Source organism: Phocoena phocoena, chromosome 10 (genome assembly GCF_963924675.1).
Source record: "Phocoena phocoena chromosome 10, mPhoPho1.1, whole genome shotgun sequence".
NCBI classification, from domain to species: Eukaryota; Metazoa; Chordata; class Mammalia; order Artiodactyla; family Phocoenidae; genus Phocoena; species Phocoena phocoena.
In genome coordinates, this window is record NC_089228.1 from 60,813,276 (window position 1) to 60,828,193 (window position 14,918).

At 45.0% G+C, this 14,918-nt stretch overlaps 1 protein-coding gene across 1 annotated transcript; it reads right to left on the minus strand.

Annotated features, from left to right (window-relative positions):
- Window positions 1–406: 406 nt before the first annotated feature.
- Window positions 407–11,131, minus strand: BAG2 (BAG cochaperone 2). Its single transcript, XM_065886173.1, has 3 exons — window positions 11,019–11,131; window positions 2,273–2,382; window positions 407–819 (listed from the first exon to the last, which is right to left on the minus strand). Exons 1-3 carry the CDS (start codon window positions 11,129–11,131, stop codon window positions 407–409), a joined length of 636 nt encoding a protein of 211 aa, XP_065742245.1.
- Window positions 11,132–14,918: the final 3,787 nt, after the last annotated feature.

Below are 14,918 nucleotides of genomic sequence, written 5' to 3' on the forward strand. Positions count from 1 at the left end.
AAGCTCACTGCTTGGCTCACAGCAGATGCGTGGTCAGTGTGTGCCCGTGTGTCTGTCTTTGCAGACAAAGCCCAGGAGAGAACCATGATGCTTTTACCCCTAGCTGAGCACTTATTTCCCCCACATACTAAGTGTTCATCCACAGAATAGTAAAATATATATATATATATATATATATATATATATATATATATATATATATAGGAGGTGCTAGATCCTAGTACAAGACAAAAATTCAATCTAAAAACTTTTAGAAAGGTAATCAAAATATTTCTAGTTTTAATTGTTATTCACAAACTAACAACACTGAACTAGTTATCTGTCTAACAAACAGAACTAGTTATCACTTAAGATAGTACGTTATCATTTTTATGTGATTATTTATAAGGGCTCTTAGGTTGGAACACTAGTTGAATCTGCTTTCAGTGTTTTGTAGCAGGGTTTTGGAAGCAGCCCCTTTAGAATGCTCCAGCAGCTTGATGGCCTTGTCAGAGTTTTCAATGTTCCTAAGCAGAGTCTCTAGTCTTCTCTTAATTTTCTTCTGATCCTCGAGAGCACAGCCGATCACGATGGACTGGAACTTCTGATCCACCGGCCCCGCAGGCACCTCAGAGGAACACGCGCTGTACAGCGACATCAGGTGACTCTTGGCGTTTCCCAGATCATCCAGAAACTTACTGACCACCTCGTCAATGACCCTGGTGGCGTGCTTGAGGGACTCCTGCTGCTGGGGGTTCCTAATTGTTTCTACTGAAACTTCCACAGTCAGGGTTCGTCCCATCAGACGGTTTGCAGTCAGATTTAATTCTTCTCTTTCTCCTAATCATGAAAAGTTTGAAATATCAATCAATATGAGACATACACGCGTCTATGTCAAGAACACTAAGGTATTTTTGTGTGGCTGAATCTATCCTGTGAGCACCTATGAATTTCTTAAAGATACACGTTAAAACTACAGCAATAAGATTAATTTATAAAGAGTATCAGATTGGATGCCAGATGATTCTGCGGTTGTCACGTCTGCAGAAGCTGGGGCAGGTGTGCGTCTGTAACTGGGGCTTTGTGCTGGTTAGAGCAGGAGACTGGATGCCCTGGATCTATGTGAGGATGTGCATTAGAGGAGGGAGATAACTTTCCCTTTACCTTTCTGAGCTTTTGGCTGAGACCCTCATGTAATAAGACAGATTAACAAGAAAAAAACCCAGAAGCTTACTGCCATGTATACCCCATGTATATACATGGGAGATCCCCAGGGAAACTGAGTAACTCCCTGAGATGGCCCAGCCTCCACCCAAAATACTCTCAGCTAGAGAAGGTGAGGACGGAGGGAGGCAAGTTCTGGAGGTTCCCAGAAAAGGCACGATAGACAAAGGTAAGGTTCTTATGTAGATTCAGTAGGTGCCTTCTCCACTGGTGAAGGTTTCTTGTAGTTTTGTCATCCTCCTCTTCCTGGTAGAAAGGGAGACACCCTTACAAATGATTTCCTTTACAAAATGTAAATGTAAATTTCCCTTACAAAACAGTGACTTCTTCTGTTTCCAGAGCTCCTCCTCCTGTGTCTGCAGTTTCTCAAAAATAGCCAGTTTGGAATAATCCTTAGGCCAGAGAGGCATATTTCGGGGCCTCACATTCTGTGTGTGTATCAATACAATGCCCCAATTCTGGCTGAAAACAGCCATGACACAGGAGGAAAAGCTGGCCTGAAAATGAGGCACTGACTTCATCCCCTCCAGACTAATTTAGGCCAGTAGTCTGAGTCTTGACCAGTATGAAGAGGGTGCTGGGTTATCACTTCACTATTTATATGGAAATCAGCAACCTGTCCTGCTCTGTAACCTCCTTCCCAATTCACTGCTCTATGGCCAGGACAGTGAAGAGACATACTAGATCTCGACCCCTCTGAGGATGTGTGACCCTGTGGGTCTGGGCCGGGATGCACACTTAACCACACCAGCTGCTTGGCCCACAGGCCGGTCCTGTGCAGCCCCAGGGGAGCCCGGTTAGGAGGAGCACCGCCCACGGGTGCAGAGCATCACAGGCCACCCGGCCCTCCTGTGGAACGGGGTTCAGTGGGTCCATAATCTGTTTTCTCTGCCTTTCTCCCCTTCCCCTCTATACGTTACACCTCCATTCATCTCCTTTTGTCTTCTCTGCTGCCGACCTTGTGCCCGTTTCCTCTGCTGTCACATCCTGCCCGGCCGTCTCTGCTGGGCTGGAGGAGCGGCTCTGCAGCACCCCCGCCGCCCCCCCCGGCCCCGGGAGGGGCCCTCACCATCGCTGATCTGCCGCATGTCCTGGCTGTTCTGGATGCTGTGAATCATCTCCAGGAGGACCTCCTTCTCCTGCTCCACAGCCGTGGCCGCTTCCCGAAGAGCCTCCACCCTGCGGAGTGCGGGGGACAGGACAGTTACTGGAGGGAAGCCGCGTCTTCCTCATCTCTCCACTGCTCAGTCCACCTCAGGTGTAACGACGATTAGGAACACTTCCCAAAAACTCCTTACTCCTTTCTATTTTTTATTCTGTAATTGTTTTCCTTTTATTCCACTTGCCCTGTGGCTCCCAGTTTCCTCCCCGCTCACAGGGCACTCATTCTATTTAGTATTTATCGATTTGTATTCGTTTTTACAAAAAAAATCTGCACTCATGTACTTGTCTATTTTCGATTTATTTATATCTCACTGTTTCTTTCTTCACTCAGCAGCATACTTTATTAAGAATCACCAGGTTCCCGTGTCCCTCACCTGATCTGCCCTCCCTGGCCCAGCGGAGACATGCCCTGTCCCCCAGCTTCTGCTCACAACCCGTCCACAAGTACCCTTCCAGCGTGGAACTGCTGAGACACAGGGTGTGTGGACTGTCATCTGACTCCACCCTGATTGTTCTCCAGAATGGCCGGACCTCGAGTCCCTGTGTCCCGACAGCCCTACCAGCACTCAGCATCTCCCAACTTTCTAACCATCTGTTGCCAGGCTAACAAGTGATACGTCAGTACTTAATCTGCATTTCTTTCATTGCTAATAATTTTGGACATCTCTTTGTATCCTTGTGAGCTTGTTCACAACCTTTGCCTACTTTTTCTTTTTTAAAGTGGGGTTACTCTCCTCTTGGTGATTTGGTGACAGACACTGTGACCATCTTCTCCCATCCCACCCTATATGATCTGTGTCTGGGAGGTCCTTCACTGAACAGAGAGCCTTATTTTGAAGTGAAAAGTAAAGAGATCCATCTTTTCTTGGTTTTGTTTTGCCTTAGCTCATGCTGTGAAGTTTTGTTTCAGGGTCCTCCCATCCCTAGGTCAGGACATACTTTCCTACATCTCCTTCTATTAACTTGTTTCACTTTTCTCATACTTATGTCTTAATTCATCTAGAATCCACCTCTGTATATGGTTAGGTAAGGATTTAACCATTTTCCCCAACATTATGCACCCCAAATCCGTCTTTCCCTCAATGATTTGTAGATTGTCTGCCTCTGAAATCTCTATTCCATCCAGTAGTATTTTGACTGTTCTTACACCAACACCCATTTCTTAAAAATAGCACCAGCTTTGTTTGTGATATGCCTTAGTATCTGGTAGACCAGTCCTCTAATCTTTTTTTTTTTTTTAATTTTTGGCTGCGTTGGGTCTTCATTGCCGAGTGTGGGCTTTCTCTAGTTGTGGTGAGCGGGGGCTACTCTTCCTTGTGGTGCGCAGACTTCTCATTGCGGTGGCTCCTCGTTGCGGAGCACAGGCTGCAGGCACGCGGGCTTCAGTAGTTGTGGCACATGGGCTCAGTAGTTGTGGCTCATGGGTTCTAGAGCGCAGGCTCAGTACTTGTGGTGCACGGGCTTAGTTGCTCCGCGGCACATGGGATCTTCCCGTGCTAGGGCTCGAACCCGTGTCCCCTGCATTGGCAGGCAGATTCTTAACCACTGCACCACTAGGGAAGTCCCCAGTCCTCTAATCTTTAAAAATAACATAGCTCTTTCGACTTTTATTCCTCCATAGACTCTAAAGTAAGTTTATTGTGTTTCTCAAAAAACTGGAATAAATTAGACACCTTTAGAACATTGTCAGTTCCTCTAAGGGTGTCTCCTTCATCCAGACCCTCCTCTACGTTCTTTATTAGAGTTTTGAAGTATTCTTGATGGTAGTCTTACAGACTCTTTTAAGTGTTTTGAATATTTTGGATATTGTTACTATTGTGAATAATATATTTACATATATACTACATTTTATAGTTGGCTATTGTTGATTAGAGAAATGCTGTTTTTGGTAGGTTCACGTCATAACTGGCAACTTTCATTTACACTTATTCATTTTTAATGATTTTTTAATTTCTGTTAGTTCTTCTGGATTGATGATCATTTCATCTACAAAAAACGAAAATCCTCATCTCTTCCTTTTCAATCCTATCAGCTCCAATTTTTCTTTCTTAAATAGCACTGACTAAACTCCTCCTGTGCGATATTAAACAGTGGCGCTAAGAGACGGCATCTTTGTCTTTTCCCGAATTTAAAGAGAATGCTTCTGTAGGTTTTTGGTGTAAAGCCCTGATAACCCTGCAACTACACACACATGCACTTACTACACAGACACACGAACACAACCAGTGACTAAAGAACGAGGCTGTGAAATTACGAGAGCGAAAGAAAACAAAACAAAGTCCTGTGTGTTTAAAGTGCTGTTTCCAGGGCACTTTCTCGTTTTTTTATTACACCACAACTAAATAAGTTGCCAAGTGTTGCAAAATAAATAGTGACAGACCTACCTCCAGTACTCAGATGCTCTTGGAAACACGGATCACAAGGAGATCTAATCCCTTCTGTCTTCCTGGGCACATGTTCTAGCATGTGTTCCTGCCACATGAAGAGGCCCTCACCCCAACCACACACACGCCTTTTCCCCTACAGGCACCCACCTGTTATCCCCCAAAATAGCACCGACACACTGTACAGTCACAGGGTCTCGATTCTCAAGATACTAAATACATTGTTGGATTCTGTGTTTATAAGAGCCAGTAGAAGCAAAGAGCTCGTAAGAATCTTATGTGACAAATTTGACTGGAAAACACAATCAAAACCAATATTCTATAAAACAGTAAACACACAGCATCAGGCTGCCTTCCAGCCCCATTCATTATGTGCTTACACATTTCACACGAGCAGACTCTCAGGGCCCGGGACACATGAAAAGGGGTCAGGTTGTCACTAACATGAAACATTTGTGCAAAAACACAAACGTGACTCTAGTATTTAAATGGCACAGATGAGTCATTTGATTGGTAAATGAGATGATGCTGAAAGAAGAGATTAATTTTCCAGCACTCCTGAGTTTATATTCAAATGTAAGATGATAAAGAGAATTGTTACTCTAAAGAAGAATGCTCCATTTATGATAATAAGTTATACTAGTAAGTTCATGAAGTTGTTAACAAGAAAATCGTTTGAAAGGAGACACTCTAGAAAAAATATAATAAATCTGTCATATAAAGAAGATATTTTGTCATTAAATGAGAACAAATATAGAGGCAATTAGATGGAACTTTTATTTTTTTTCCCACAAGGCTAGAAATTGCCAGGGCATTTTCCCTGTGAAAAACAGATTTCATCTTTTATAGAACTTCTTATATATGATTTTATGTAAACCTTTTTCATTTCATAGCAAAGGTAAAATTTCATTCTTCAGGATGTAAAGATTCCCAGGGGTTTTTTGGCATCTTGGCCCTTTCATCTTCCGTCCCCCGCTTCCTGAACATTCTTTATCCCTGGCCCACGTCTACTGAGTGATCCTTTTTCAAAACCCAGTCCTTCTGGCAGGAACTGTTTCCTTAGCAGCTTCCTCCTTCCCCTCCCTTGAGGCGGTCAGTACTATATCTGTCTAGTGTACGGACATCACATGCTTAGTTTTTTCTTTTAAAAAGCTGAACCTACATCTCTACTTAGTTTGCTTAAGTCATATTTATCAGCTATTGGTCTCCTTAAATTCAATTCATATACACATCTTTTTGTCTACATTAGTTCTAGAAAACTGTTAGCCATTAAACCTTCAAATATTTCCCACCTGCCCTTCTATGATTTCTCCTGGAACTCTGTTCAGAGGCGTGTTGAACCAACTCACTTTATCCTTCACGTTAACACATCACTTGACAACACTCCTTGGCAGAGGGGGCAGCTCTGGTTTTACCAGCAGATCCTGTAAGAGCTACATGTCCAAATTGGGAAAGAACTGATCCTCATGGCAAGGCTGGCCTGGGCTGCGCTCCTGGAAAACTCTCTGCATGAAATCACAACTAAGCTTTAACAGAGAGAACCTGTGCTCAGAATGTTCCCACAAGGACAAATGTGGAGCGCACGCATCCTCGGCTGGTCCCCGGGGCCCAGAGATCGAAGCCTGGGGACCAAGGGACAAGGTGCTGGGAGGTGGTCTCCCAGGCCAGCCACCCCGGCATGTGCTCTGTGCCACGTGCGGGGACTGCAAGGGCCTCAGTCCTGCCACTCAAGCCAGAGAGCTGCTGCCACTTACCAGCTGAGTGACCTCGAGTAGTTACTTACATTCTCTTTGCCTCAATTTCCTCAATTACAAAACGGGGATCATGAGATGGTGTGACTGAATGAAGTAAAGCAGGTAAAGAGTTTAAGACAGTGACTGACGGCACTGACTAAACAAGCTATGAGTTAATAGAGATGCAGTACCCGTGGATACAGATGGCCAACTCCGACACCATTTTATAGAAAAGATTTGAGCATCTGTGGCTTCTGGTACCCATGGGCCCTGGAACCAATCCCTGCAGACACTGAGGGACCACTGCATGCAGTCCATGCCCAGAACTGGTGCCTTGAACGCTAGCTTCCTGGTCGTTATTACATGCTTCCATTATGAACTCAGGCTTGTAAATAACAAGAATTGTGCTTTCATCAAAAGGGGAAATGGCAAATGGACTTATTTCAAAGAAATTACTTCTAAAACAGGTTCTTAAAATCATAGTCCTGTTTCTTATTCAAAATTCTTGTATCAAAAGAATACTACAGGGACTTCCCTGGTGGCGCAGTGGTCTCCAATGCAGGAGACACGGGTTCGAGCCCTGGTTCGGGTAGATCCCACATGCCACGGAACAATTAAGCCCGCGAGCCACAACTGTTGAGCCCGCGCGCCTAGAGCCTGTGCTCCGCAACTAGAGAAGCCACCGCAACAAGAAGCCCGCGCATAGCACCAAGACCCAACATGGAGAGGAGAGGGGAGGGGAGGGGAGGGGACAGGAGGAGAGGGGAGGGGAGGGGAAGAAGAAAGAATACTACAAAGATCACTTATATTTTAGGCAAGGTTAAGATTTTGAAGGGCTCCCTAATCATCACCAAAATGATAAATTACATTCACTACTGAGACACTCTGGTGTAAAAAAGGGTCTATGCTTTAGTGTCAGGAGCTACTCATGAGCAGGATGGCCTCAGACCGGCCACTCAGTCCCTCTGGACTGGATTCGCTCACTTCTAAAGGAGGGAACATACGTCCTCCTCCTGCCTCAGAGGGTTTTGGAAGGTTCACATGACAATGTCTACAAGAAGTGATCTTTTAAATTACAGGCTCTTATACAATATTAACTATGGTGCCATCTTGTCTTGTGGCTCCTGGGACGTTGGTGCAGTGAAACTGTCAGCTAAATGACCACATCTGCCCTTGCCCCATCCTTCATTCCTTGGCTGCCATGGAAGCCATGGTGACTGGCTGATAGTGGGGGAGGGAGCCACAATAGGACGAGTTTGGGGACATCTGTGAACAGCTAGTTTCCCAGTCCTGTCGTTCCCCTTGGCTGTTCTCCACACCCCACGTCCCAAGCATCTTCACCACCATCCAGAGCCTTCAGAGGCCGCTCAACACCCTGCACACAGCAGGTGTTCAATAGTCCCTGAGATCAGGGACTCAGGGACACCAATCTAAGTGGAATTTTCACCTCTTTCAGTAAAATCATATACTATTCCTACATTTTTGAAATATGACATACTTAACTCTAAGAAAATTCAGGCATAAAGTATTAAGCTCTACAGCCAGTCTTCCTGGGTTCCAGCTGTGTGACCTTGGACGGGTCATTTAACTTCTCAAGCCTCAATTTCCTGCCTGAAGAACAGAGGTGACGGTAATTTCCACAAAGGCACGGGGCCTGCAGAGTCAGCGCCATTAACTTAATAACTGTTAGTGGGTATCATTTATGAATTATGATCACTGTTAAATTAGTAACAATCATAAGCAAAGTGTTTAGAGCCACTGACGAATGGAAAAATCAGACACCATTTGGTCATGAAAACCGGGAGAGAAAGGCATCACCTTTTTAGGAGGAAGCAAAAAAGGAGGTGAGCCGGCGTCAAAAAAGAAAGGCTAATGTCATGCTAACATATTAGAAACAAATGGAGTTTCTTTAATGATTTGTCAGATGCTGCCAAACACCTGAAAGCACTTTAAACACCATGGACATCAGTTCACAAGGCAGGTCATAAAGCAGTGAGCATAATTCTATTTTCAGTTTCATATGAAAAAAGTTCTGCCACAATTGACAAAACTAGTACAGTGGGGGAACAGTAAACACCAGCTTCTAGGTACAGCCTGTAATTTTCACCCTACTTAGTACCCTGCCATCCTCAATATGAAATTAAACTATTAGATAAGATGACACATGAATGTTACATTTTCTTTTTAAACTTGATCTTATAGGCATGATTCTATCAACAGTTTCTTTTTTTTTAATTTTATTTATTTATTTATTTTTTTGGTTGTGTTGGGTCTTTGTTGCTGTGCACAGGCTTTCTCTAGTTGTGGCAAGTGGGGGCTACTCTTCTTTGCGGTGCACGGGCTTCTCATTGCGGTGGCTTCTCCTGTTGCAGAGCATGGGCTCTAGGTGCACAGGCTTCAGTAGTTGTGGCATACAGGCTTAGCTGCTCCGCAGCATGTGGGATCTTCCTGGACCAGGGCTCGAACCCATGTCCCCTGCATTGGCAGGCAGATTCTTAACCACTGCGCCACCAGGGAAGCCCGGCACCACTTTTTTTTAAAAGGAAGAAACAAAGCTCACAAAAGTCTAAAATTACTAGAAAAGGCCCTAAAATGAATAATTAGACACATATTAATCTTTCTTAGCTCAAGGGTTAATTCAGCAAGTTATTATTTAATCACTTGCACATGGTAATCAGAATTCACTTTACATTAATGAAGCACTGGAATAATATTCAAAACCAGAGGCTTCCTTTCAAAGATGAGTACCTGACTGCTTCTGTACCTACCCTATGTGAGGCACCAAGTTTGAGGAAAGTGAATCACCTTGAAGAAAGGAGGGGGCAGCATCCCACCTGTTCCTTTAAGAAAACATCCTTTCCTTCTAACTAGGGGAGAGAGACCCCTGAAATGGTTGAGAACATGCCCTCAAAGTTCTAAAGACCGGAGGAGATGCTGAGGCACTTGTTTCGCTGCTACATAAAAAGAAATCATAATCTTCCCAGGGACACTCAGGGGCTCTAGTTTTGCTCCATCTGGTTCAGCTATTTCCATCTGCCTCATTCCAAGCAGGACCCCTCTATTACTCTCCATGAAATCATGGTGGTGGAGAACTTATTTTCTGAGAAGACATCATTTCTTCCCATGATGATAATAATAATAAAGATGTATATAATAAGTGACAATTTAAACATATATATTAATAAATGATAATAAATTATTCACTTGGTTATTAATGTACTTTATTGGCAAACAGACCCCTTGTTTTGGTATATTAATCCAGGGAGATAAAGACATATATGCAATGCTTCTTAAAATTTTTGTCTTACGTACTCCCTTGCTCACCCAGAACCTGGTGAAAATTATGCGAAAAAAATTCCTTGTGGTTTCAGGGAGTTGTGGGCGCCTCAATATGATTTTCCTGTAACTACACTTGCACACAACTTACACAGTAACTTTAGTGACAGGAAGTACAGTTACAGGAAGTACATACAAGTTTTCATTCACTGTTAAAGGAAAAAAAGTATTTCCCAAATTTCTTAGAAATTATTTAGGAATTCCATACAAGCCAGCCACTACATTTGCCACTAAGGAGTGCCCGTGGTGCCCGGTTCTACAGGAATTGACAGCACAGCCTGGAAAGAATTCAGGAGAAGAGCAGGAATGAGGCACTCAGAGCCCTGGGAAAACCAGCAGAACAGGCACTCAGAGATTTTCAGGAAAAATCTTAGGAACACATTCTTGCATCTTCCCAAACTCAGAAAAACACTCAAACCATTAAGGGAGACATCTGCTCCTGGTCAGCAGTAACCTGTCACCCAAATGTGCGCCTGAGTGCGCGGGCCCTTCTCTAAAGTCACATTCCTGGGACCTCAGCGCCGGAACCGCCCCCCCCCCCCCCCACCAAACTTCCCCCAATAGAACAACTCAGGCTCTCATCTTGCAAGTGTTTATCGCAATGGCACACTGATTACTTAGTAACACCGTCATTAGTTAAGAAGGGAAAACTGACTCGTGTTCTCAGGCCAGTGACCAGCATTTGGAAGGTGTGACCGGCGACCTGGAGAAGGAGCCCCCCCCCACCCCCACACACACACCCGGGCTGAAAGTAGCAGGGGATCAGATGGATTTTTATATTTTGCAAAGAGATCGATCATTCACAACGGTGACCACTAAACTGCCGCCTGTCCTAGAAATACACTATTGGAAAAGACTGGGCCGGAAACACCTGGCCCCCACACGGAACGTTCCAGAAGCTCTGCGGACGGGCAGTGTCACAGCCCCCATGTCGAGTAACGTACCCATAACTTTCCCTTCTCGGTTCTCACGCTTCCGGCGCTCGGGTCTGGAGCCGCGAAGGAGCGTGGCCGCCGGAGCGTGCGGGCCGCTGACCCAGAACACGGCCGCTCCTGTGAGGGGACCCGCCGACCCAGCGCGGCCCTCCGCGGGGCCCGGGTCAGCCCAGCTCCCCTGCCAGCCGCTCCCCGCTGCCCGCGCGCTCCCTGCTCTCGGTCCCCGCGCGCCCTCCGCAGGCTCGGAGGGCCGGCCCGCGCACCTGAGCTCCAGCTGGTCCAGGCTCTCCAGCAGGCGGCTGGAGCGGTCGGCCATGGACGAGGAGCGGCAGAAGCGGCCCTCGTTGGCCTTAGCGCTGATCCTCGCCTGAGCCATCGGCGTCCGGCGGGCGGCCCGAGATCACTGCCTTCCCCGCGCTCCACCCGCCTCCTCTGACACGCCGCCCGCGAACCGGGGAACCGGGAAACGGGCGCGGGTGCACGAGAGCCGGCCGCTGCTCTGTCCGGCGCGGGCGGCCTCGAGGGCGGCGCGGCGGGGAGGCCTTTCTGAGCGCGGGGACGCGTCTCCGCCCCGAACACCGCCCGAGGCGGAGCCCGCGCCCCCGGCCCCGCCCCGCAGGGGCTCCAAGGGGAGCGGGCTTGGGCTGTGCTGGGGTGGAAAGGGCCCTTCATGCAACCGCGGCCGCGGCTCCTGGGCACTTTCCCGAGATGAGAACAAGGAGCCTGGAGGCCACAACTGAAGCTGATAGATGTACGAAGCAAAATGAACCTTTTTACACCCGCTCTCATGAAGTCACTTTTAATGACTTTCTTTTGTATTAAAAAGTTACTGGTTGGGCCTTCCCTGGTGGTCCAGTGGGTAAGACCGTGATCCCAGTGCAGGGGGCCCGGGTTTGACGCCTGGTGGGGTAACTAGATCCCCATGCATGCCGCAACTAAGAGTCCGCGTGCTGCAAGAAAGATTCCCACCTGCCGCAACTAAGACCGGGGGCGGCCAAAATAAATAAAATTAAGTACCAAAAGAAAAGATGATTAAGAAAGGAATTTTGGTAAAGCACCCACACGTTTTAAAAAAGTTATTGGTTGGAATTTGAGTGAAATAATTATTATTTAAGGCCATTTCACACCCCACTTATTTAAGTCTCCAGTTATGAAAAGACGCAGTAGACCACTTGGTCAGACATTATAAAGGTCAGTGAGTGGAATGGGGCTGGGAGTACAAAGATGTATCGACTTAAATACTTGCGCTTTGCTCCCATCTCATTATAGCTCTCTGCCTCTAAGGATGAGAATGTACAGGACACCTGAAATGGAGATAATAACAGTTTAAAGCTGCATCACAACCTTTAATCTGAGATCAAAGCCATTGAAATAACTGAACAGAGATGAGGCCTTTAAGGCTGGATCCCAACTCCTCTGAACTCTAAATACTAATAAACTGTTGCTGTAGATTATCTGACCTCATTAAATGTTTTGTCCTATCATGACACCTGGAATCTTTAGACATTTTGTGAATGGTCTGAAAGTCTATCACGTAGCTTTGGAAACGTGCTGGACTTTCTCTCACGCCCTAGACCCAGTGGGCTCCACCTTCAGAGAACACCCAGGCCTACTCCCACTTGCCTGTCCCCACTCCCCTACTCAGGTCTCGGCCAGCATCACTTCTCTCCTGCATCACCGTGATACCCTCCTACCTGGTCTTCCTGCTTCTGCTCTCATGTCTATGCTTAGCACAGCAGCTACAGTCATCCTTCTAAATAAGGCGCATCACACCACTTCTCAGAAACCTTCAGCGGCCCCTCGTTTGTGAAATGGGTAAAAGCCAAGGTCTTCAGAAGAGGCCTCAGAGGACTCCATCTCCTGTTGCTCTCTGAGCTCATCCCGCTCACTCGCCTATGCTAGCCTTCTTGCTTTTCCATGGATGTATCAAGCTCACTTCCAGACTTTTCACCTCCACCTACAGCTCCTCCCCATACACATTTGCTTGGCTCACTCCCTGGCCTTCAGGTCTTTGCTCAAGTTCACCAGAAGGACCTTGACCTCCCTATTACAAATAGCAAGCACTCCTGCCCTGCCCCACCCCCATACTATCTTCCCCTTCCCCGTTTTCCTTCCTCTCTGGTCACCTCTCCCCCAGCTGTGCTCCAGAGAGGAGTGTAGGCTTTGTTTCGCTCACTGGTGTATCTCAAGTGCTTAGAACAGCCGCGCTGACATACGGTAAGTACTCAATAAATACTTTGTGAGTGAATGAATAAATGAATTGTTTCAAAGAAATTTAAAAGTAAAAAATGATGGAAAAAAAAGTCTTTAAATTGAGGCCCAGCCGATTGAGTCTCCCAGCTGCACTTGCCCAAGGGTGTCCAGAACAGTCCCTGTACCTTGTTCTTGGGAGATGCCAGAGTGGAGGGCCAGATCGTCAGGGGGACAAGGAGTAGGAGAAAGGGTTGGTCTGGTAGGATACCAAGCATCCAGAAAGAAAAAAAAAAAAGCTTCTTAACCGAGATATTTTTATTTAAGACAATCAATGATACCACCAACCACATACTACCAGTACATTATCTACATATCCTTTTTAAAATAAACATATGTTATCCATCATTGCTTTGACAAAAGTTGTTATTCAGGTATAAAAATAAGGAATCACAATAAAAACTTTTTACAAGAAAAAAATCACAATAAAATAAAAAATGAATAAAAACAAACAGGTAAGCATCATTGTCCATGTTAGAAACATTTACTCTTGATAATATTCCCCAAAACTTTCTGTAACATCCAGACTACCTCTCCTCCTTGTGTCTAACTTAACTTCAACTTATGAAGTAATTTAAAAGTGATTTTTAATTGCTTATTAAGTAGAAATAGAATCAGTGACAATTATTAATTAAAACATTAAACAACCCAGTTACCTTATTTAAAGGATCATGATGAATTATCCCTTTCCTGTCATATGAAAAGCCTCAGTTACTCTTGACCACAGACACCACACAAGCGTCCTAATAGAACACAGGCTGCATCCCACCTGTGTGTGGCACCTCCCCTACATCTGCTGGACCACTCTTCTTTCTGGAACACTCTTTCTGCTCCTCACTACTGAGCAAGCTCCTGCAGATGTCTTTAAGGTCCGGCTCCATGACTGCCACCCAAAGCCTTAACTACTCTAACAAGCAAATTAAAAATACAATGTGGTCACTTCGGAAAAATGACTAGTACATTCTCAAGCTATGATGTGTACTTAAAAAAAAAAATGCAAGCAGGTAGGACAGAACCGACAGCTTAAGAAATAAAAACACAAATTGGTTTCCAATGTGGATTGAAAAGACTTTATAATAATAATAAAAAAACCCAGTAATACTATTTCACACTAAACTATCTAGTTGCAGAGAAAGATCAAAGTTCTAGCCATGATATATTTTTTTTCTGTCTTAAAGAAAAATTTATATTTACAGAAAATTTTAAGTTTGGTAAGTAATTACTACTCGAAATTTTTAGGGATGACATTTCTGGGTCAAATAACTTGAAGCATATACACAAAGATTGTACGACAAACCCTTTCTTAGTCTCCTAATTAGGTAACGTTTTTTATTATTCACAATGTGGCCTCAACATTTAAAAGTTAAATATTTAATACCAACAGTAGGAAACTAACATTTTAATGAATAACTAAAATGAAAATATGAAATAAAAATTTTAAAGGGTTAAGGAAGATTACTCCTGAGTAGAACTTTCAACGTTATTTTCTGAAGAATACTATGTTTACACAAATATATATAAAAGAATATTATTAAAAATATGCCTAATTCTATGCAAATATTTTTTACATCATTCCCTTTAAACAGTAGATAATACAAGTCACATAAAAGTCTAAGCAGGGGCTTCGCTGGTGGCGCAGTGGTTGAGAGTCCGCCTGCCGATGCAGGGGACACGGGTTTGTGCCCCGGTTCGGGAAGATCCCACATGCCGCAGAGCGGCTGGGCCCATGAGCCATGGCCGCTGAGCCTGCGCATCCGGAGCCTGTGCTTCGCAATGGGAGAGGCCACAACAGTGAGGGGCCCGTGTACCGCAAAAAAAAAAAAGTCTAAGCAGGTAAAAGGAATGGCAAAAGTTTCTTTTCACTATTTTCAAAGAAAATTTTTTTTATTCCAGCAATATGCAGCTCTAATTAA